Source organism: Tamandua tetradactyla, chromosome 25, assembly GCF_023851605.1.
Source record: "Tamandua tetradactyla isolate mTamTet1 chromosome 25, mTamTet1.pri, whole genome shotgun sequence".
Taxonomy (NCBI): Eukaryota; Metazoa; Chordata; class Mammalia; order Pilosa; family Myrmecophagidae; genus Tamandua; species Tamandua tetradactyla.
The window spans coordinates 35,505,049-35,527,545 of NC_135351.1; the positions used below are offsets into that span (position 1 = coordinate 35,505,049).

The following is a 22,497-nucleotide window of genomic DNA, read 5'->3' on the forward strand; positions in this document are numbered from 1 at the left end:
TTCCCAGGTTCTTAAAATCGTTTCCTGCATATCCGTCAGCCAAGGGATCAATAATCCTTAAGTGTCATCCAGGAAAAGATTTCTTTGTGCTTAAGTTGCGCGGGACCTTTAGAGCCTAGACATGTGTGCAGGGCTCGGGTAGGAGCAGCCCCAAGGCAGCCCGGCCCGCCCTCCACTGCGTACCAGAGTCATCCTTAACCTGAAGCTATTTCTCGAGCCGTCAAGCACAGGGGGCAGGGGTCCTCTTTGCACCTAGCATCTCTCTCTCAGTGCTGTGTTGCAGATGATGATACCCATCGTGCACACACTGTCTCAAAGCCTTGTGCCTCCCACATTGTTTCAGGACCCTTCATCACGGTGTGAGCTCAGCAGTTTTGAATTCTTTGAAGAAGCAGATTTTTCACCTAACCACCATCACGCAGGCAGAGCCCTCCCACTTCAGCAAAGAGCGGGCCCCGGAACTAGCTCCGCAGGAGAGCCTAGCACCAGGTTGAAAAAGCGCAGGCTGAGTGAGGGTCCACTTGGCCCAGCCACACCCTTCCCTCCTGCAAGGCAGAGCACAGTTCCACTGGTCATCCTGCGAAAAAAGCGGGGGCAGGTCAGCCCCTTAGCCACTGGACCTGCTAGCTCCTTCATATTTGTTGACGCCGGCAATTCAACTCCCAAGCATTCCCCTGTCAAAAGCCTACCCTTCTCTCCCTTGCAGGTAGAGCACCATTTGCGCACAGCTGTTACTAATGCTCAACAAACCACCTGAGCCTTAATAATCTAGAAACTAATCCTTTGGAACAAATGACTAATGACTGTCATCCTCACTGATTTCACTCCATCATTGACTCTCGCTGTTGCTAAGTCATCCTGCCTCCCAGAGCCCAGCAGTCTGTAGGCTGATGATTTTGTTTGAATTCTCTTACTCTTTGGTGGTTTGGAAGATTTAGTTAGTTGCATGAGATGTGCTTTTATTCCTCCAACATCAAAGTTAAACATTTCTGTCCCTTCCTTTCTCCCCTCCCTTTCTTTTTCGAATTTTAATGTATTTTTTGCATCTTTGTTCACTTATAATTATGTGATTCACTGACCCAGAGGAAGATGCAACTGAACCATGTTTGGATAACATTTGGGGTTGTAACTAAATGCTAGAAATCTTAGGGGCCGCAGCCTTTCTCTGAGTGTATTTCAAAGGAGGATGAGAATACTTGAGGAAAAGAAATCATATTTTAATTGTAATTTCTGAACATTAGCTACATGGCTTTGTGCCATAATATTCCACTAGCCAATGAATGCTCTTGCTTCATGTACTTTTTTTTAAGTCATGGAAATTATTATTCTAAGAGAATTGTGTTTCTAAATTATTAATATAATTGCAATTGATAGATAATTTGGCACTTTAAAACGCTTTCCCGATTATGTCTGTTGAGTTTGTTGTAAACCCAACTTCAGGTGTGAACAAATGAGGCCCCACCCCCCAAAAAATCATTTTGCTTTGTGCCTGTGTTTTCCAAACTGTGTTCTGCAGAATACCATCTGCGAGACTTTAATAGATGTTCCAGAAAGCATCTAAATATGTAGGTATGTAAGTTTTTGAAACAGTGACTCAAAGTTAAAAATCGATTTCTTTACTGCAGGACCTTTCAGAGTTTTCCATTGTGAATGTCCAGGAAGAGATTTGACATGCTGTATTTCCCAAACTTATTTTAACTCAGAACCATTTGTTTGAGGAACACCTATTATTATCCCAGAACATTGGTATTCTGCAAGCCACAGCCTAGTATTCAAGAATCTTCCACATAATGTAAACCCATTGACATAATAATTTTGGTTATAGACCATTAAAGAGAGAAAACAGTATGAAAGAAGAATTATAATTACTTTCTTTAAAAAGATCACTTTAACCTTTTTAACATTAATAAAGCATGCATCTCATTCTCTTTAAATGTCAACTGTTAGCTATTGGCAGTAGCTTCTTCGGAATTGGCAAGTTTTCCAACTTCCCTAAGATTTTCTTTCTTAGAAATCATGCTTCACACCCTGGGTGTGCTCAATTGAAATAAAACAATGCTTTATTCTACACTACATGCTTTTTAACATCTTTGTTACTTTACGTAGCGGGTCAGTAAAACATACTTGCTTGTGATCAAGGTATATTTTTAAAAATTGGGTTGAATAATGAATTGCTGTCTAACCTAAGTAATTTTTTTCTTTCTTCCCATACCTAGTTCCTAAACACTTCCAGTAACCATGAAAACTTAGACTCAGAAATGCCTGCTCTAACTTCTACCCCTCTCAATGGCCACAAATTGACTGTTACAACACCATTTCATAAAGACCAAACTGTGAAAACACAAAAGGAAAATACTATGTAAGTTCTTGGCTCAAGAATAAAGTTATGTATCTTATTTACTGATAATTCATTAATGGAATATAGTCCCCAAATGCCTTAGTTCAAATTACTAATCCATGTGTATAATCATGTATGTCCCATAGTGAAACAACATATATGTATATAATCAGGCATATTTCCACTTTGAATGTCTGTCCTGGCATGTTGCAACTATCCAGAGGTAGAAGGTAGAAAGTTTTGTTGCTCTTCTAGAATTTCCGATATATTCGTATAGCTTTTCCAGTCAGTTTTTGTTTGTTCAATAAAGCCTTTTCTTTTTCACGAAGAACAATATTTTCAACCTCCTTTTCTCTTTGATTATAACTTTCATAATAAGAATGAGTATGATTTTTACGTTGTTTATATTGTTTTCGTCTTTTTTCTTTTTTAAATTTACATATAGATGGCTCTCTTCTGAGATCCTCCAGAGTATATGATTAGAAGCCAAGGGGGTGATTTAACCATCATTTACATTCAACAAAATCTTTGCCAATTCCAACAACTGGTGGGAAAAGTCAGAGTATTTACAAGAAACTTTAAAAATAAAAGCAATCTTGTCATTTCCAAGTATAAAAAGTATATTTGAAAAGACAAACATGATGTTTTCTAGTGTGGGCCCTGTTTTAACAGGTAGATAAAATTGATTTGCAAATAGCATCAGAGCTTCACACCGAGGGTAGTCATGATAGATACTTAGGGGCACTGCACATGTCTTCAGAACCATTAAAGATGAAAACTATTTCATCTATAATATTCATCTGTTATACCTCTTAGTCTTAGGGATATAATATTTTGAAATAATTGAAAATATGTGATGAACATATTCTCTTTTTTCTTATGATTGATTTGCCCACCCAATTCCCTAACAATAACAAGAGTTTATGCATTCAGTAGAAGAATATTAAAGTTAAGAGTTAGGGCAATGGAAGGGACATCGTTTCTCTTATATTGTACCACTCACTGCTTTACTTCTTTCTGAAGTTTTAGAACTCCAGCTATCAAAAGGTCAATCCTTGAAAGTTCTCCAAGAACTCCTACACCATTCAAACATGCTCTGGCAGCTCAGGAAATTAAATACGGTCCCCTGAAGATGCTAGTAAGTTTTAGAAAATGTCTTCGGTTTAACTGGTTTGTTAGAACAGACAGAAATTTTCCTCCAATGCAAAAACGCCTCCTCTTCCTTTCAGCCTCAGACCCCATCTCATCTAGTAGGAGATCTACAGGAAGGGATCAAACAGGAATCTGATGAATCTGGAATTGTTGCTGAATTTCAAGAAAATGGACCACCTTTGCTGAAGAAAATCAAACAGGAGGTAAGCAGGAGAGCCTCAGCTTGGAGCCTGCCCCCTTTGCTCCCCACTCCGTTGGCCTGAGGAGTCCATTTATATGATTGTTAAAAGGCACAGCCAGCCTGCGGGAGTGAGACCTTCAATCTAGAGAGCAGATCACCTCTATCTACTTCCCATTTGGAAAAAAGAGCATGCTGAAGAGGAAAAGGGAAGAGAAGCAGGCCAGGCAGCTTTTACTGTACTTTTTAATCACTGATTTTGATTGGGATACATATATATCAAGACATATTTGATATATATATGTATATATACACATATATTTAATTTTCAGACATCAAGGAATATTGAAATTTGGATACAAATAGTAACATCCTTAATTCATAGTATAAGAGCAAGAGAATCTCACTTGCAAAAATAACCATTCAGTATGGTGACAAGATGCCGATAGGTTAGATAAATGCTTCATGAATTCATTTTCGGTTTAGGATAAGTGTTTGAGAGACTGACCAGAAATTTACTCTAGCATGTCACTGTTTCATGGGAAGTTCTAGAAACAAAAACCTCTTCCTGTTTTTTATTAGGTGGAATCTCCAACTGATAAAGCAGGAAATTTCTTCTGCTCAAACCACTGGGAAGGGGAGAGTCTGAACGCTCAGCTGTTCCCACAGGCATCACCTGTAGCAGATGTACCGGTAAGTCTGCGTGCACGAGCGAAGCACCTGTGTTTTCACATTACATTGGTGTCTCACAAAACTCTACGCATGGCATGGGAGGTTACTGTAGTTTCGGTGCTCTTTAACACATGATATTTCTAAAGACTCTCTCTTGCCCATGATTATTTTTATGTGATTATTAAAGTGCTGAATGGAAAGTTGATTTATTCTTGGAATGGAAACAGATTCTGCTTCATTGCAGACTTTTTCATCATTAATGAGTTAAAACTCCTTGTTACTTGAAAATTCTGCTACACAAATATACGTATTTTCTCAGAATGCTAGTTTTTACATTTTCTTTTCATTGATTTATTCATTTTCTAAATGTGGTGTTTCCTTCTTGTTAAATCATCTCTTCTTTAGTTTTATGTAGATCTGGCATAGTGGCAACCACGGTACATTAAAAGACTCCATACTTTTAATGCTTGTACTAAAGTGCACTGATTTGTAGGTCCAAAATAATTCTGTGCCAGTAGATGAGTAGTTCTCTCAACAGAGCTTCATTTTTAAGAATACGCACTCATCATTTCATTCGATAGATGTTTATTGGGCATCTACTACATGCCATGAACCACGGTGCTTGGTTCATAATAGATGCCTAGTTTTGAACCCAATATTGTATTGCTTTGGTTACCACCGCTTTTAAAGCTTTAGCATTTAGGTCACCTGACTTACTTAGTTTGTAATTTATGAATGGTTGCCTTTAATTCTTATAGAGAATCAGAGCAGCTAATAGCAATTGCTAATATTTATTCAGCATGTGCAAAGTGCCAAGTCCCATTCTAAGGGCTTTGGATGAATTCATTCATTTATTCCTCACAGCAACTTTGTAAGGTTGATAATTTTGACCAACTGGGAAACTGAGGCACAAAGAGGTCTTAGTCATTTGTTCAAGGTCAGATAGCTAATGAGTGGTGATGTGGAGTAGGGACCCAGGAGTCTGGTTCTAGACTCCATACCTTTAATGCTTGTACTAAAGTGCACTGATTTGTAGGTCCAAAATAATTCTGTGCCAGTAGATGAATAGTTCTCTCAACAGAGCTTCATTTTTAAGAATACGCACTCATCATTTCATTCGATAGATGTTTATTGGGCGTCTACTACATGCCATGAACCATGAAGGACCCCTTATGTTTTTTGTTTGGGCAACAGTTCACACAGTGAGATCAGAGTTAGTAAATTGGCAGGTTCTCCTTTTAGGAGAGAGAAATTCTAGCAGGTATTTGCCTCTTCTCATGCAAATGAATATAACCTCCTAAGTAATTTATACTCTAAACTGTTAGAATTAAAGGATTGACTCATGTATCATCCAACCGCCTTTAAATTTCAAATCATCCCTTCCCCTTTAGAATATTCTTACAAGTTCCGTTTTAATGACGCCAGTGTCAGAAGACGAAGACAATGTTCTCAAAGCATTTACAGCACCTAGAAGTAGATCCCTGGTGAGTTCCTTGCAGGTAATGAACTATTCTGACATTGGTATCTTAAAATGAATCCACCAAACAACTGATCCTCTTATGACTTTTTTTTAACGTTTTAGACACTGGTGAATAATGCTTTTCAACATCTTCTTAATGTCTAAGAAACTCCTAAAATTCCTTGCTGGTGCTCCTATGAGCAGAGGAGGGAGATACTGACACTAAGGTGACACATGATCTTAGAGTCAGTCATTGTTTGAATTGTTTCATGTCATCATTCTTTGGGAACCTGTTCTAATAATATAAAGTGGCAGTATCTCCTTTCTCTGCTTGTAAGTATTTTTTAAAAGTTGGCCTGTATAGTTTGACTTTTGTTTCAAATTTTAATATTTTATGCTCTAACACTAAGCCAGCAAAGATCAGAAACAGATTAGATTATAAAAGAAGTTTGAAATGAGCTAGACAGAAAATAATGATGTGTTTGACTATCCGGTAATCATGTCAACTGTCAATATAACGTGGATAACTTATAGTTGAACATCTGCTGCCAAGTTTTAGTATCAAAAGATATTTCCCTTGTAACCCTGAAGTGTGTATATGGATGAAATACAACAAATTCCAAATGAATCCTGTGCCAAATGCAAATAAGAATGCAAATGTGCTCCCTCAAATTATGTAAAGCAGTTCTCAACATTCAATAGCCCAATACCTAGCCACCTGCCAAGCCCTCCCCTCTGCCCCCTGAGACATTTCATAAACCCTGGAGTGCCTGGAGAACCTGGACCCAAGAGTGGAAAGTCATGTTTGAAACTGTAAGTTAAGGGACTCTCTATTCACATGGCATCCTCTGAGAAGTTTGCCAAGACAGCCTTCCAGAGCTTTCTTACATTGTGACAGGCGTTCTTGCTCCAAACTGTTAGAATCTTAGAACTTGCCCTTTTTGGCAAGGCCAGAAATCCCACCAATTAGAAATCTATGCGTAAGATCGAGCATGATTCTTATAAGTAATACAAATATAGCTGGAAGGGTAGCATGTTTTGTTTATTAATTCAATCAGGTTGCTTAACATGGGGCCTCTATCTGATACCAGCTGCTTTGCTCTCCCTTTTGACTGTTAGGATTGGTGGAGAGCTTAGGACTTGTGTGGAATCTGAGCCAGTTAGGCCAAGTAGCCCCATGGGGAGGAGACTCAGAGTATCACAGAAGGGAGATGAGGAAGAAACAACTCCCCTGAGGAAGAAGAGGGATGAAGAAAGGGAATTAGAAGGTTGGCAAGGCACGGGGCAGGCATTTCAGCTTTCATCTAGAGCTGCGTCAGGGTCCAGAAGAGAGACCCTTTCTTCATTTTTGCTTCCCGTCTTCCCTCAATGCTCGGCCCTTTGTTTCCAGCACAATAATAGTATTATTAGTACTTGATTAGTTCTTTAGTTAAGCTGCATTAAGTTTTATGTGTATTTTGTGGCCTAGTGTGGGATCTAATCTGTATTTTTGATAGTGTAGAAAAGTGCATTCTAAATTTTCAAGAGCAAACATATAAATATATTTGGGGAAAGTTATCACCAAATTAAAAACCAGCTGAAAAATCCTAGTTATTTCCCTGATATTGATACTAATAGCTCTGGCCTAGCCTAATAGCTTTTAGCTGGATCCATTCAGAGCTGAGCATGCTGCTGATAGAAACTACACATTATATAAAATTTGGTGAGAATGTCAGAACTTATGAAAAGTAGACTATCCAGTTGTTTCATTTACCTTAAAGTTTACAATGTTATTGCATTTTAAAAGCAATCAATATGAAACATTAATGTCAATATATAATTTGTTTAATGGTTATATAGGTTATCTTTGAAACTCAAAGTTAAATAGTAGCTTTATTTTATTAATCTATATTTTTTAGTATCTCAGCAGGTCATATTTGGCACTCTATAGATTCAGACATTTGTAAACTGAGGTTAAAGCTCTAGGCGTAGCATATGGTGCTGTTAGTATGTGTCAATTCCACCAAATTGGATAATTGAGGCCTAAAAGGTAATTTTAGAATCAGTGCTTTTATCTCAACTATATGGTTTACTGATTTACATTGATCAAACCTGTTTTAATAATCTAATATAATTGATAACAGATTTATTTTAAGAAACACTCACTAAATGAATGTGACACACCAAATATCTACTTCCCTTTTGGCCATGAAGATCTAGTCTCTGATTCCTTAAAAATACCATAATTTCTAAAATGCTTAAAATGTTTATTTTACATATTTGAAAGTGCATCAACTGATTCTAAATATTTAAATGTGTATTGCCTATAATCTGTATAATCCTATTTCAGAAGTACATATATAAATATTTATGCAATGTGGCAATTTTGTTTGTTTAATACATAATGCTATTTCAGATATTTCCACGGACAATCTTATTAGGTAGATTTCTCACACAAAGTATTAATGAACCCATGGTGCATTGATTAAAATATCTGACTTTTTAATTTAAGCTTGCTTTATGTAATCTATAACTTTTGTAATGTACTTACGGTAAGTCAGATTTTAAATGGGATTTTAAACAAAACATCTAGACATTTTTGGCAAAGAGCTTTTAATTAAACAACTGCATATAATTTCCCCAAATAGTTTAAAATTCTGATACTTCTAAAATTTAAAATAGTTGCCACTATTATAGTGCAATTGATTGTCTATTCAACTAATTTTCTGTCTGTTCTTCTTAAGAACACTTTCAGAAGTAAAGTGATAAAATTGTTATATTTTATATTGAAGGCTATGGAGACTGTAATTCCATGCTATTTTGCCATTTCAGTTTTAATCATCCTTGACTTAATTATAGTGATGGCATTTTAATCAAAGCTATTATTATTGTTTTGGAGGCCCATATACTGGATCTTTATGATTTAGCTTCTTATATACAAATAAATACACATGCTTATGCATAAGTATGTGTAAATTACATTTGATATTTTTAAATCAGAAGTTCAAGAAGTTATGAGTTAAACATTTTACTATAATATTTTTCAAACATACATAGAAGTGGAGATAATATACCATCATCTGGACTCAATAATTATTAACATTTTGCCATATTTGTTTCATCTGATTTTATGAAATACTTAAAGAAATTCCATAATATAAAATATAATAAAAGAAATCCCATAAAGAAAATCATAGTTATTCTTGTATACTTCCAGATGTATCTCTAAACATAAGGACTTTTTTTTTTCTGCATGGGCAAGCCTGGGTCTCCAGCATGGCAGGGAAGAATTCTGCCTGCTGACCCTCCGTGGCCCACCCAACAGAAGGATATTTTTATGATACTGTTATCACATATTATTTTTGTTGTTGTTGTTATCACACATTATTTTGAATTGTAACTCCTTAATATTCTAATTCCCAGGCCATATTCAAAATTTCCCATTAATCCAACAGAAGATCTTTTTACTGTTTGTTCATTCAAGATTGAAAAAGTGTTCATGCGTTGCATTTGTTAAGTCTCTTAAATCTCTTCATTTCTAGAGCAGTGTTGTCCAATATGACTTTCTACAGGGATGGAAATGTCCAGTTTACTGCTGTCCAGTGTGGGAGCCAATAGTTATATGTGACTTCTGAGCACTTGAAATGTGGCTAGTGTCATTGAGGGACAGAACTTTCAATTTAATTTAACTTAATTAAATTTTAAATTAAATTAAATAGCCACATTTCCTTCTTGCCTTGCTGGAATCAGCCATTTCGTCAAAGAGTTTGGTCTTAGTTTGCCAGGGCTGTGAACAAAGTACCACAGAATGAGTGGCTTAAAACCATCAAAATGTATTATTTCACAGTTCTGGAGGCCACAAGACCTAAATCAAGGCTATGCTTTCTCTAAAGTCTATAGGGAAGAATCTGTTCCATCCCTCTCTCCAGGCTTCTGGGGGCTTGTTGGGACTTCATGGTGCTCTCTGCCTTAGTTGTCACATGTTATATTCTCCTCTGTCTGTGTACAGATTTCCTCTTCTTAGAAGGACCTTTCAGTCTTATTGGATTAAGGACCCACCCTACTCTAATATGATCTCATTTTAACCTGCCTAATTTGATCTGTAATTACCCTGTTTCCAAATAAATGACTTTCTGAGGTACTGGGGATATCTTTTGGGGAAAACACAATTTAACCCATAACAAGCTCTGAGATCTTTTAGTGGGAAATGGTACGTAGATACCAAAATCAGAATCCTAAGTACGCTCAGTGTTGTGGGAGTGTCATTGAGAAGCAATGAATTTTAATGATTGAGAAACTTTCCATATAGCCCTTAATTTATAAATTGTAACAAATAAAGGAAATATGAGCCATCACGCACTAACAATGTCATATTTGTTTTTAAAATTATTTATAATCTTTTTCCAAAAGGAATTTGAGGCAGCCACATAATCTTATAATTGTTGGTCTTCTTTTTTTAAAAGTAGCTGCTTTAATTTTAAATTGTAAAGGCAAATAGGGTACTCATAATGCAGTTGTTCTGAAATGTTTTTGGTATTTGGGTCTTTCACATGGTTCAGGATATGTGAGACATTCACGTTGCAACATTGTCAATATCCAGCCTTCCCCCCACTTTGTGTGCTAGTAGAGGAATGAGTCTGCAAAACCATCGCAAATGAGGAATTAGAGAAAATGTTTAGCCAAAAGAGCTTGCAATTTGGAGCAGGAAGGGCAGACTCAACTGTGAAACCCTACTTTATTCTGCCATTCAGAAGTTGTCCTGGGAGAGATGCCACCTGGGTAGATTTTTGTCTTGACAGCTGGCTACCTTTTTCTGCACCCCTCCCCTTTCCTCTGTCATCAAAGGATTGGGGAATGAGTTGGGGTCCTTACAAAGACACACACACAGCTCCCTCCTCAGCAAGAAGCAAAGAGCTGCCTGTTTTCCTCAGTATGCTTTCAGTTTGCTTTACACTTTAAAAATACATACATTATTAATAAACATTTAAATATTTCTTAAGTAGACGTTTTTATTGATAGATCTGAAACTATGCTTAAATTGTAAGCCTTCTGAACTTCTGCATTTTTCTCTTAAATTATATTTTACTTTTATTCCTATTTAAAACCTAAGTGTAAAAGAAGTGCCCATCAGCTTTTTACTCACTGTCTTTCCTCTTTTTTGTAACCACAGAATGACAGCCTTAAATTTCAATTTCCTGACTTGGCTTGTCATGGCCTTACTTTTTTTAAAACAGTGAGTTTAATTTAAGGAAATTTCTCAGCTATTATTATTTCAACACATTTGCCCAGAATCAAAGAATTTTAAAATATTGTTAACAACTGAAATTCACTTTTTCCCCCAGCATTTTGATTAAATGTGCTTTGGATTGCTCCTACTTACATTGAAAGTATTTATGAAATTTTATACCTTCCCCTAAAATGGGACAAACTTTTTGCTTGCCAGGCTTTGCAGAGGAGTATAATAAACTAATACAAGGGGGACAAGAACTTGGGTTCAAGTCTAGATGCTATTATTTTTTAATTGCATGACTTTAAATTCATATTAATTAACCTCCTTGGGGAAAAAAATGCCCTTGTTTATAAATTGGGTGTGTAGTATATGCTCCACTCACCACATAGGGTTGCAGTGAAGATCAAATTGATTCAATATTGTTTTCAAAATGGCGTCACAAGAGCAGACACACATGAATGGTATTGTGGGGCAGAGGCTACCAACCTCTGTCCTCAGAAACACAGGCAAGGGGCCCCACCAGCGGCCTGGTCTTCTTGTCACTGGCCTGTTATTTCCTCTAGCCTGCTCTCTTTCATTCTGTGCTCTACCCTGTCAGAACTGTGTCACTGGGTCACCAAGAGACAGCTGATTCAACTGATTCCTTGAAATAAAGGTAGCCAGATCTCTTCAGTGTTATGGAGGTAAAACAGCTGACTTTCTGATTTTCTCTGTTTCTCTGCGGCTTGTGACGGCATGAAGCAAACATAGAAACAGCCCTCATGGGATATACGTCCTTAGTGTGGTGTGCAGCTCTTGCCCCTCGCCCTTGGTTATCTCTGTACTCATTTGGTTCTCCCTTTCAGTCATGTTTTTCCACTTACCCTGACAAAAATTCACTAAGCTGCCAGTACTGTTTCAGTGACCTGCTTTCAGTGTGTGTTATAAACGAAACAAGTTTGCTCTGCACAGCCTTGGGGTTGACTTGAGAAAGGATCAATGAGTTGGGAAAGTTTGTGGAGCACCGAGGCAGAGTGCCCTGCCCCAGACATGATGAAATGTGGGTTTGTGTGTGTGTGTGTGTGTTTGGTGACACTTAGAGAAAACAAACACTCTGAGATGGAATCTTCTTTGGGCCAGCAAAGATCATGAAGATCATGTCTTCATCTTAAAAGTCTGGAACTAATGTGTGACTAGGGAAAAAGTTATTCTTCAAAAAACCTGTGACAGCATAGGCTCTGTGATATAAAGTGTTGGAAAGTACATAAACATGTAAGATAAAGAGACCCCTGGCGATGTCTGGGACAAACTCCAAATTTGGGAAAGTTTCATCCTCATTACAGGTCATTCACTTAGTCTTGGGTGAAGTGGAAGCATTTGTGAATGGAGCAACTTCCAGGCACTATCTGGACCTTCAACACCCCTACTTCTTTTTTCCTTATGACAACATACACATAACATTTACCACTTTCACAATTTTTAAGTGTATAATTCATTATTGGCATTAAGTATATTCGCAATGATGCACTAACACCATCACTGTTTCCAGAACGTTTCCATCCCCCCAAACAGAAATTCTGAACCCATTAAATAATAACTCCCCTTTCCCCTCCCCACTCCCAGGCCCTGCTAACTGCCAATTTACTTTCTGTCTCTATGAATTTGCCTGTTCTATATATTTCCTATAAGTGGGATTATACATTATTTGTGCTTTTGTGTTTGTCTTCCTTCAGCATAAGTTTGCAAGGTTCATCCATGTGGCTTCATGTGTCAGAACTTCTTTCCTTTTTATGGCTGAATAGTATTCCATGGTTTGGATAGATCATAGTTTTTATCCATTCATCTGTTGATTGATGCTTGGGTTGTTTCCACCTTTTGACTACTGCAGATAGTGCTGCCAAGAACATTCATATACAAGTATCTATTTGAGCTTCTGTTTGCAATTCTTTTGTAATCCCCTGATTTTTAAGGCTCTTTTCTATGAAAAATTAGTAACCCTGTAATTGGGAGCACTTAACTGATTGTGCAGATATAGAGAAGTATTTATGTGTGAAAAAGGTTTACTAACCATTGATTTCACCTTAGCAACATTTCATCTCAAGGTTTGCCCCTGACATTCAAGACATTATCTGTTATAATTTTTAAATTATAATACATTTCTAAAAGATACCCTTTTGGGAGGGAATTCTTACTCTTAGAATGTCAGTCCAGGGTAGATATTTTCTTCATATGGGTTGAACAGGAGAATCAGATCATTCTTAAATTTCCTCTTCTTTTGGTCATTGCCCATACCTGCTTATTACTTAAAAAAAATAATATCTTAAGAATTGATTTGATTAAAAAAAACTTTTTTATGATTTGTACAAGTTTCCTATTAGGTCTGTGAATTGTAAAACAAATTACTTGCCAAAACTTTTGACCTCAGTAAGTATTGTGTGAGGTTGCTATATGAATTTAACAGTAGTAGTTGTTCATTATGGTGAAAAAAATAATTCATGTTTAAATGTGAAGAAAATCTAATTCTGTCAAAAAGTCACCTGCGGACCTAGTTTTATTTATCCAAGTATTTACTGTAAGTGCTTTAACAGGATATCCCAGTTTAAGCTTTGACAGAGTGTTTATAGTTCACTTCTGCCCAGGGGCAATTAAAGGCATATTACAGGCTAAGCTTGAGTATGTGCAGGGAGGATTAGTAATGCTGAAACGAACTAAGAAGAGTGACATGTCTGGAATGGCACATGGGTTAATAAATTAACAAGAATTCCTGTGCAGAAATCCGTACTTATCAGTTCTTAAGAATGAATGAAACTAAAATATAGGGAGAAGGAATCAGCAGAATGTGGAAAGATACATGTGACAGTACTAAAACATATACTTCTTAAAACAAAGACATGCAATGCTCCTTTGCCAAACTTATTCTGTCTGCTTGAAAAGTTGGCTTGGGGCCCCCGGACTTCAAGGTAAGAAGAGAAATGAAATTGCAAAAAGGAAGCAGCAGCCAGTTCAGCTCTTAGCCCTCTTCTACCTGAGTCTCCGACTTTCCCATCTTCCCTTGTATATTGGCTCTGTCCAGTTTCTTTTTCACTTGTGGTTGGTGCTTTCACAGCTCAGAAAGGATCTGCCTTGCCTACCCTGGCCCTTTTGATTCTCTTCACTGGGCCTACTGGGCCTTGGTGTTTGTTGGTTCTGGGAGGTCCAGGGAGGTTGACCAGCTGGCCCAGTCTTGCTCCTCGTAGACACCACACTTTGGGGAGTACACACTCCTGAAACCTGTGCTTGCTGAAGTTCGAAAGTTCAGTCAATTCAATTTGTTTCTAAGTAAATTCTATTTTGACTTATGAGAAGCTGATTATTAAAATGTATTCTTTTTTTTTATTATCGGAAAGAAAAAAAAATTAACACAACATTTAGAAATCATACCATTCTACATATGCACTCAGTAATTCTTAACATCATCACATAGATGCATGATCATCGTTTCTTAGTACATTTGCATCGGTTTAGAGGAACTAGCAACACAACAGAAAAAGATATAAAATGTTAATATAGAGAAAAGAAATAAAAATAGTAATAATAGTAAAAAAAAACAAAACAAAAACAAAAAAACTCTATAGCTCAGATGCAGCTTCATTCAGTGTTTTAACATGATTACTTTACAATTAGGTATTATTGTGCTGTCCATTTTTGAGTTTTTGTATCTAGTCCTGTTGCACAGTCTGTATCCCTTCAGCTTCAATTACCCATTATCTTACCCTGTTTCTAACTACTGCTGGACTCTGTTACCAATGACATATTTCAAGTTTATTCTCGAATGTCTGTTCACATCAGTGGGACCATACAGTATTTGTCCTTTAGTTTTTGGCTGGACTCACTCAGCATAATATTCTCTTGGTCCATCCATGTTATTACATGCTTCATAAGTTTATCTTGTCTTAAAGCTGCATAATATTCCATCGTATGAATATACCACAGTTTGTTTAGCCATTCTTCTGTTGATGGACATTTAAATACATGGCACCAGGGTGAACAGGTGGTTCAATAGTAGAATGCTTACCTTCCATGCGGGAGACTTGGGTTCGATTCCCGGACCATGCCCCCCACCCCAAACAAAAAAATACGTAGTACTTGGTTTTTATGGATATTGTTCTAAATATCTGGTCCTGGAGGAAGATCCCAAACATGATTGAAGTGATGATGGAAGCTGTAACAAGGAGAGAGTCAAGGTTCAGGTTGAACATGCATCATTAAATTGGGTAATATTTAGTATTACAGTCTCCCAAATAGACTTTGGGATGTCTGAATCAACTTAAGTACCAGATTGCAAAGGATCAGAACTTGACTTTCACCAAGAGGCAAAGTAAAGCAAGCCTATTTAATTTACATGCTTAGACAATTGATTCTATATTAACTGAAGCCCAGGTAAGTTGGAAAAATTTTAACCTGAGCTAAACAGAAATGACTATTCCTTCCTTGCTTCTCACTTTGATCTCCATTTTCCCTTTCTTTCCCCTTTTTTCCCTCTGTTTGTTGTGTGTGTTCTTGCAAGGTATGTTTTTTGTTTTGAGCCTGTGTTTTAGTGTAACATTTAAATTGACGTATGAGATTTTACACTATGATATTTCATTTTGTGTCCCCTTTTTGTCACTTGTTTTTTTTAAGATCCATACATTTTGCTCTATGTTCATCTAATCCATTGCTTCTAAGCACTTCGTAGTTCTCTGTAGGCAGCCAACATATTATTCTTGAATTAAACTCACTATATGTCACATTACTAAGATGACTATGCATAAAAGCTCAGTAATTGCAAAGGTAACATTGCATTTTATTTTTTCAGTGGTTTCTTGTGTTAATATTATGTTCAAGTGCTGTAAAAAAAATCTGCAATGACATGTAAGCAGTGAATTACACTAAAATACGTCAATTGCATGAACAGATACAAGCAGAGAAAGAAGTTTGCTTGAGCTTAGAGAGACATCAATTATTCAGAATTCTAACATTATTTAAAAGAATTCTGTAACTATCCTGGTGATTTTATTTAGGAAAACATTAAACATGACCTGGTGGCAGGGTCAGCCCAGGAGGTCTGCCGTCTTTGTCCTTTTTGTGATGCACATGATTCTTGAAATATATTAAGAAAGTCCATCTTGCTGTATAGTATTTCAAGTTAAGTGTTGAGCTTCTGAGTTTTCAGAGTAAACACACATACACGTCAACACTGTCATTATTGTTGGCAATGAGATGGCACAGCAGATTAGGCAGAAACTCAGAAAACTTATTTGTGTCGTATGAAAGTTTTAAAGTTAGAAATGGGAACTACATACCCAGTGTTACTGAATCTTTGTTCCAGCCACTTGGCAAGGAAATTCCACCACCCTGCAACTAGCACATTCATGCTAACATATCTCTTTGCCAAAAAGTCAGATGACTCTCCCCTGCCATGTAAAAGCTCCTCCTGATTCCAAGACCCTTTCGATCCAACCCCACAATTTCCCACCAACTTGCTTGCGTCATGCCTAACAAGGACTCTAAGGGAAGCAGCAAATTGTATCCATGAGGGGTGCAGGCTCTGTTATCACTCACGCTGCCTGGGTTCACGTTTTCACTCCATCACTTTTTAATTGGTGATCTTGTATATGTCACCCAAGTTCTCTCTTGCTCTAAAATTCCTAGTCTGCAAAACATGTGAACTTAATTGTGCCTATTCCACAGGTGTTTTGCATGAGAATTAAAGGCAATGATGCATGTAAAACCCTAAGAAGCGTGGGTGCTGTGTAGTAAGCACTTGTTCAGTGTTATTTGTCCTTTAATCCACTGTATCCCTACCACATCCCACAAGCAAGGTATGAATTGCAACTTCTTGGCTCTTTCTTGCTATTTCTCTCACCTGGGTTACAATCCTCTTTTCCCACCCTCTAGCTCCATCCTGTCTGCGCTTGCTCCTTCCAACTAGAGCATTGCCCTGGCAATTTCTCAGTGTCCTATCCCCTGTTCCCTTGGGTTTGGCACCGCAAATCTTTACTACACTGCTATTACTCCACTTCTTCACATGCGCTTGTTTTGTCTCCTAGAGGACACTTGAAGCTCTGGAGAGCAGAGAGCTTGCTAATTCTTCTTTAGTCCAATGGGGGAAAAATCTCTCTTGGATGTCTGTGTGAGGGATAGTGTACTTTTCCCAAACTACTGATTTGATTTTGAGCTTACAGACACCATGCCTTTTATCTGATTGTGTTGCTGTTTCCCTCTTTGCACTGACTGCTAGGGATCTCATTCAAGCCAGTGCTTTGCATCAACCTGGTGCACCGTACTTTGTGGCAAGGATTCTGCATACAAATCTCATCCCATCTTCAGATTACTTATTTTTCCCACATTTGTTGCTCGGAGACTCTGCCATCTGCACTTTTAAAATGCTGTCGTCTTGTATTTATGTTGTAAATAACTTAAAATCCTTTTACAAACAATGTGGGGACAGAAATGGTTCACATTTTGGTCTAGTATGGAAGGAGCCAAGGGCGTGCAGAAGACAGCATCAATTCAAAGCCACTCCACCAAGTACCTGTCGAGTGATCTTGAGCAAGTTACCTCCACTTCTCAGTCTTTGTTTTCTAGCCTGATAAAGAGAGGATGAACGTACTGCACAGGGCGGTGATGCCATTTAAATGAGATAATATGCATGAAGTATCTGGCACTATAGCTGACATTTGGATGAGGACCATTAGCCATTAGCACTTTCTTGAATACTCCAGCATGTCTCTAAAAACTAAGCTATAATGATAAACAGATATTTGTAAAGTAACTGATGGGCAAATATATCCCACGTTTAGTAGGTGATGCTTAATCAAGCATTCACCAGTTTACTTAATGAGCACCTGCCCACCATTTGCTTTAGGTATCAGAAAATTATATTCCTTCATAGAATCTCCAACTCTCTAAAATTAGAGCATGAAGATGTGGTTATATCTTCTGACACTGTTTGGAGTGGGCTTTCTCTCTTGACCATACACCACTGCTGACAAGTCCTATCACTCAAAAATGCTGGGATCCTGGCTGGTATGGATTTAAGAGTCTATCTAGCAAAGACTTCCTGGTGTCCACCCCTTGTTATCCTACCATAAAAACTTCATCAACTGTGTATTCCATACACTGGCTCTGGTGGGTTTGGGAATCTGTTGTGCTTGCTCTCTGACCTGGCTGCCGCCCTCTCTCCCCGCCACCCCCTTAGCCTTGCAGTGGAGCCTGGGAACCTGCATCCTGTGGGAAGACAGAGGAGCAGATCACGGCTTCTGCTCAGGCGCGGAAATACGTGAATGCCTTCTCAACCCGGACTCTGGTCATGTGAGCCCTTCCGGACAAGCATTATGGTTTTCAGAACACTTCACCTTGACTTGAGATATATCATTCCTCTACATGAAACTTTTCATGAATGGGAGAAGAGCCTATTTTTGTTGTGGTACAACAGTTGAGAGGAGCACAAAGTGCATTTAGTTAGACGAAATCTTATTGGATTTCACCCAACTAAAAGGATTTTTTTAAAAAAATAAATGACATTCCTACCTAAATTATTAGGTATTGAATTGTAATCAGTTGTTAATATCTTAATGCAGATTTTAAAAAAACATAAAACGATTTTTCTGTAATTTAGCGTATCCAACGCACCAGTATTTTCTCCTTGGGATGAGTTGACATTTTTCATTACAAAAGGTACTCCAATATTTCGTTTTCCTCAATCACTAAACACAATAAAGACATTGATTAAAAAAACAATCAGTACAAGCATTACTCTAAATGTTGGCTTAACACCATGTGACAATAAATCAAGATTGTACATGCTCATTTATGGTTAATCACGTTGGAGGTACAATTATTGTACTAAACCATTCTATGAGTTTTTTTGTTAGCTTGCTTAAAAAATTATTACTGTATGAAATAGTTTTATAAAAAAATTATATTTTTATTCAGTAATTTAATTTTGTAAATGCCAAATGAAAACTGTTTTGCTGCTATTTGGTCTTAGCCTGTAGAATGCTGCTAGAATGAGAGGGGCAGTAGAGCTTTGGACAGAAAGAAAACAAACTTGGTGTTAGGTAATTGTGCACTAGTATTTCAGACTTTTTTATTTTTTATATATATATACAGATATATTTTTTCCTTTTGTAATACATTGGAAAACTTGTTTGGGAGATTTTTGCATTTGTTGTTGTTTTTTGTAATTGTTGGTTTATAAGAATATGCATTGCACTTCTACTTTGGGAGATCTGTGTTGTCGACGTTCTGTGTTTTGTTTTGAGTTCAGCCTGACCGTTCTTCCATTCTGGGGTCCTGTGTTTGATCAGCAGCCCCACGGTTTCTAAGCTTCGGGTCTCGGAACTGCCGCATGGAGCATGTGTCTGCAGCTGGGGAGACCAAAGCCTGGGGTCGAGAGCCAGCTGCTGCCTTAAGAATATTTGGTGCGAGATGGCCTGCACTGAACTTTTGATATGACAGTGTATTTACTGCCTTGTAGAGAAATAAAGCTGTGCCCTTATTTTACATACTTTTGACTTCTCTCTTGCTCCTGATTGTGGACGATCATTATATTTTTAAGAAAATGGAGGGGATTCAGAGTGCTTTCCTCTCTTAGTAATTTGTACAACATCTGAACTCAATGTGAAGAGGCAAGGGACCATTTCTCAGGAGGAAGAGTACCAGGCAAATCAGGGTAAATAGTTCAGAAAGTAATCATGTGCAGAATGACAACTGGAGGGAATGTTCTAGATTGTGTCCGACAGGCTTCCAGCAGGAGACGGATGGTGTTTTCCAAATGGGATAAGGCAAGGAGAGTTCTTTCTGACCAGGAATGATGGCACCAAGTGGGCAGATGCAGGAATACCCAGGGGTGGTCAGACACGCGGTGCCAGCCGGGATGGGGAGTCAAGGGAAGCAGGAGCCCTCGAGGGCCACCTCTGACCAGGGCGCTGCCCCTCCCCAAGGAAACCTCACAGGTCCTCCCATCTCTGCCCAGGGCTCCTCCTTGGCAGGACCAACCGGAAGCTGGAGGGCGAAGGGGCACCCTGGAGCAAGCCGGAGAGGACACAGCATCCAGTCCAGCGATCCCTCAGTCCATGCCCCCACTTTGCAGGTCAATCTCCACTGGCTTCCATCTCCCACTCAGTGGTCTTCTCACGGTGCGACCCTGTCCCTTTCCAGCAGGCACCTTCGAATGTCCTTTCATCACAGTTCCAATTCCCACTTTGAATTCTTACGTATGTGATATTAAATACTATTTGTAGAGCCAATGAATTGTTAGACCTAATTACCAGTCTATAAGTTTGCTTAGTATTCTTCTATAGATCATCTAGTGCTGGGAAGTTTTTTATACTCAGGCAGTCTGAGGCTATTTTTCCAGGGGACTGACCTGCTGCTTTCCTAGCAGGGTGAACTTGGACAAGTCACTAACCTCCTTGAATTTTGATTTATCTGTGGGATTAGTTCTTGCTTTTGGTTAAAGAATACACTATACAAATTTTGTTATTACATGTGCTTTCCATAATTAAATGATGTGTGCCATGTAGTGTGTCAGATGCTCATTTAGCTGACAACGTGCATTGCCGACTGCAGAGATCACATTTGGGGTTACATTAATTATTAGAATAAATTTATGGCAAGAGCAATCTCAATGCTATTCAGAATTGAGACAAATATTTACCTTCCCAAAAGTATGGAACCCAATAACTAGAGACTGAAAAGGAAGCTAATAAAAAGTGTAAATTTAGAGTTTATGTGCAAACACTCACACTCAATTTCATAAGCATCTATAAAACATTCATTTGTCCTGATCACTTGTGTAAACATCCTGATCTCTACAACTGGAGATTCAAGTAGTAAAATAAAGGGAAACGGTGTCATTTGCAATTCAAATAAAAGATTGTCCTTTTGAGTTAATACCTGTAGAGCTTGTTTCTAGTTCTAACACTTCTCAGTGTCTCAGCCTCTAGATGGGACTGATAATGCAAGGAGATGAGAAAGATGTCCAAGCAAGAAGTTTTCTTCATGTCTTTAGAAATTATGCACTACTAGAACTGGAAGGAACTTTAGATGTTAGAAGGCACTTCCCATAAGGAGCTCAGAGCTCTGCCTTGTAGAAAGAAATACAACCTTTGGGACCCTCCAGTCTTGTTTTGAGTTCAGAATCTGCTCTTTACCAACTCTGAGATTTTGTGTGAGTTTTACTTACCTGCTTTAAGCTTAATTTTATTTGTTGGAGAAAAAAAATACATCTCGAGGTCATTGGATATTGTGAATATTACCTGAGCTAGTACATGCATTCTTGCATCCCTGTAAATATTGCAGGAAATATTGGTTAGGTAAGTCACAATACTGACTCAGGATACATCATAGAAAAAAAACAAGCAGGTCTATTATGCAGAACTGAAGAAGTAAGTACCGTGGGGGCCGATGTCCATGAAGGTAAATCAAATCTTTCACCATGAGTTAAATTTTTCCCTGCTTTAAAACGAATGTCAAATCTAAAGTACATCTTCCTAATCGTTCTGAAACATATTCAGATATATTTATAAATTCCTCATTCATGTACAAATGTGAAAAATATAGAGCCTATTTCTCCTTAAACCTGCAATTTGTTGGTACCTAATTTGAAAAAGAAAACTATCAAGTAGCTAAAATGTGATATGTGGGCCTATCCCACTGCCTTTATAATCCTTTTAAGTTTGATGCTGATTTTTCTCCATTTAACCATTACTATCATAAAGTAAAGTTTTTCTGATTCCTTCATTTTAGATGGTAGACCTCAGGAAAGGAAGCCAGCCAAAATGGAAACCTCTTAAAAAACAAAGTTGACTTGTGTACAATTATACATAGTAACTTCGCTAACTGGAACAAGAGGGAGCTGAACTATAAATCCCAGGAATTTGTTAGTGTTTAGGTAGTAAATAGGTAAGAATTTCTTTTTTGGGGGGTGGGGAGGTGGTGTATGGTCTTGGAATCAAACCCGGGTCACCCACATAGAAGGCGGGCATTCTAACCACTGAAATACCTGTAAACCCAAGAATTACTTTTAACTAACATTCAATGCAAAAGTTTTGATAACTAAGATAGAAATTGAAGAGCTCCTGGTCTGCACTGTACAGCAGACTTATTTTATTTGCTTTCTTTCCTTCAGCTGGCATGTTCTAAGCATGTCTTGTGTGCTAGTGGTTTATTTGCAGCTGGGGTTAGAGTTCAGAACAAAACATACAAAAATCCCTGCTCTCTATGAGCTTACCTTCTGGGAGATAGAGTTGGTAAGTGAATAGTTAGGATGTGGTTATAATGGGGCAAATAGAGACCATGTGAGGGACACCAGGACTAGACTTGGAGGAGCAAGATAGCTTTCCCACAGAACCAACACCTAAATGGAGCTGATGATGAAGCCCGCATAAAGCAGGGGTCAGAGTTGGAGGGGGTAGTGGAGTGAGGCATGGCCTCTGGAGTTTGCTGGAGAAAAGCACCCACAGATAGTGAATTGTCTTACTTTA

At 37.9% G+C, this 22,497-nt stretch overlaps 1 protein-coding gene across 3 annotated transcripts in view; it reads left to right on the forward strand.

The window, feature by feature from the left end:
* MYB (MYB proto-oncogene, transcription factor) overlaps window positions 1-19,571 on the forward strand; it is a 33,796-nt gene extending 14,225 nt beyond the window's left edge. The window contains exons 10-16 of one of the 3 annotated variants that reach the window (XM_077144073.1): window positions 344-706; window positions 2,217-2,359; window positions 3,362-3,476; window positions 3,568-3,693; window positions 4,251-4,361; window positions 5,732-5,839; window positions 18,207-19,571. In XM_077144073.1, coding sequence (XP_077000188.1) covers window positions 344-706; window positions 2,217-2,359; window positions 3,362-3,476; window positions 3,568-3,693; window positions 4,251-4,361; window positions 5,732-5,839; window positions 18,207-18,323 — 1,083 coding nt within the window. In that variant the 3' untranslated portion in view covers window positions 18,324-19,571. The remainder of the gene's footprint in view (window positions 1-343; window positions 707-2,216; window positions 2,360-3,361; window positions 3,477-3,567; window positions 3,694-4,250; window positions 4,362-5,731; window positions 5,840-18,206) is intronic. The other 2 variants (XM_077144071.1, XM_077144072.1) reach the window with 2 other exon arrangements.
* The last annotated feature ends 2,926 nt before the right edge of the window (window positions 19,572-22,497 follow it).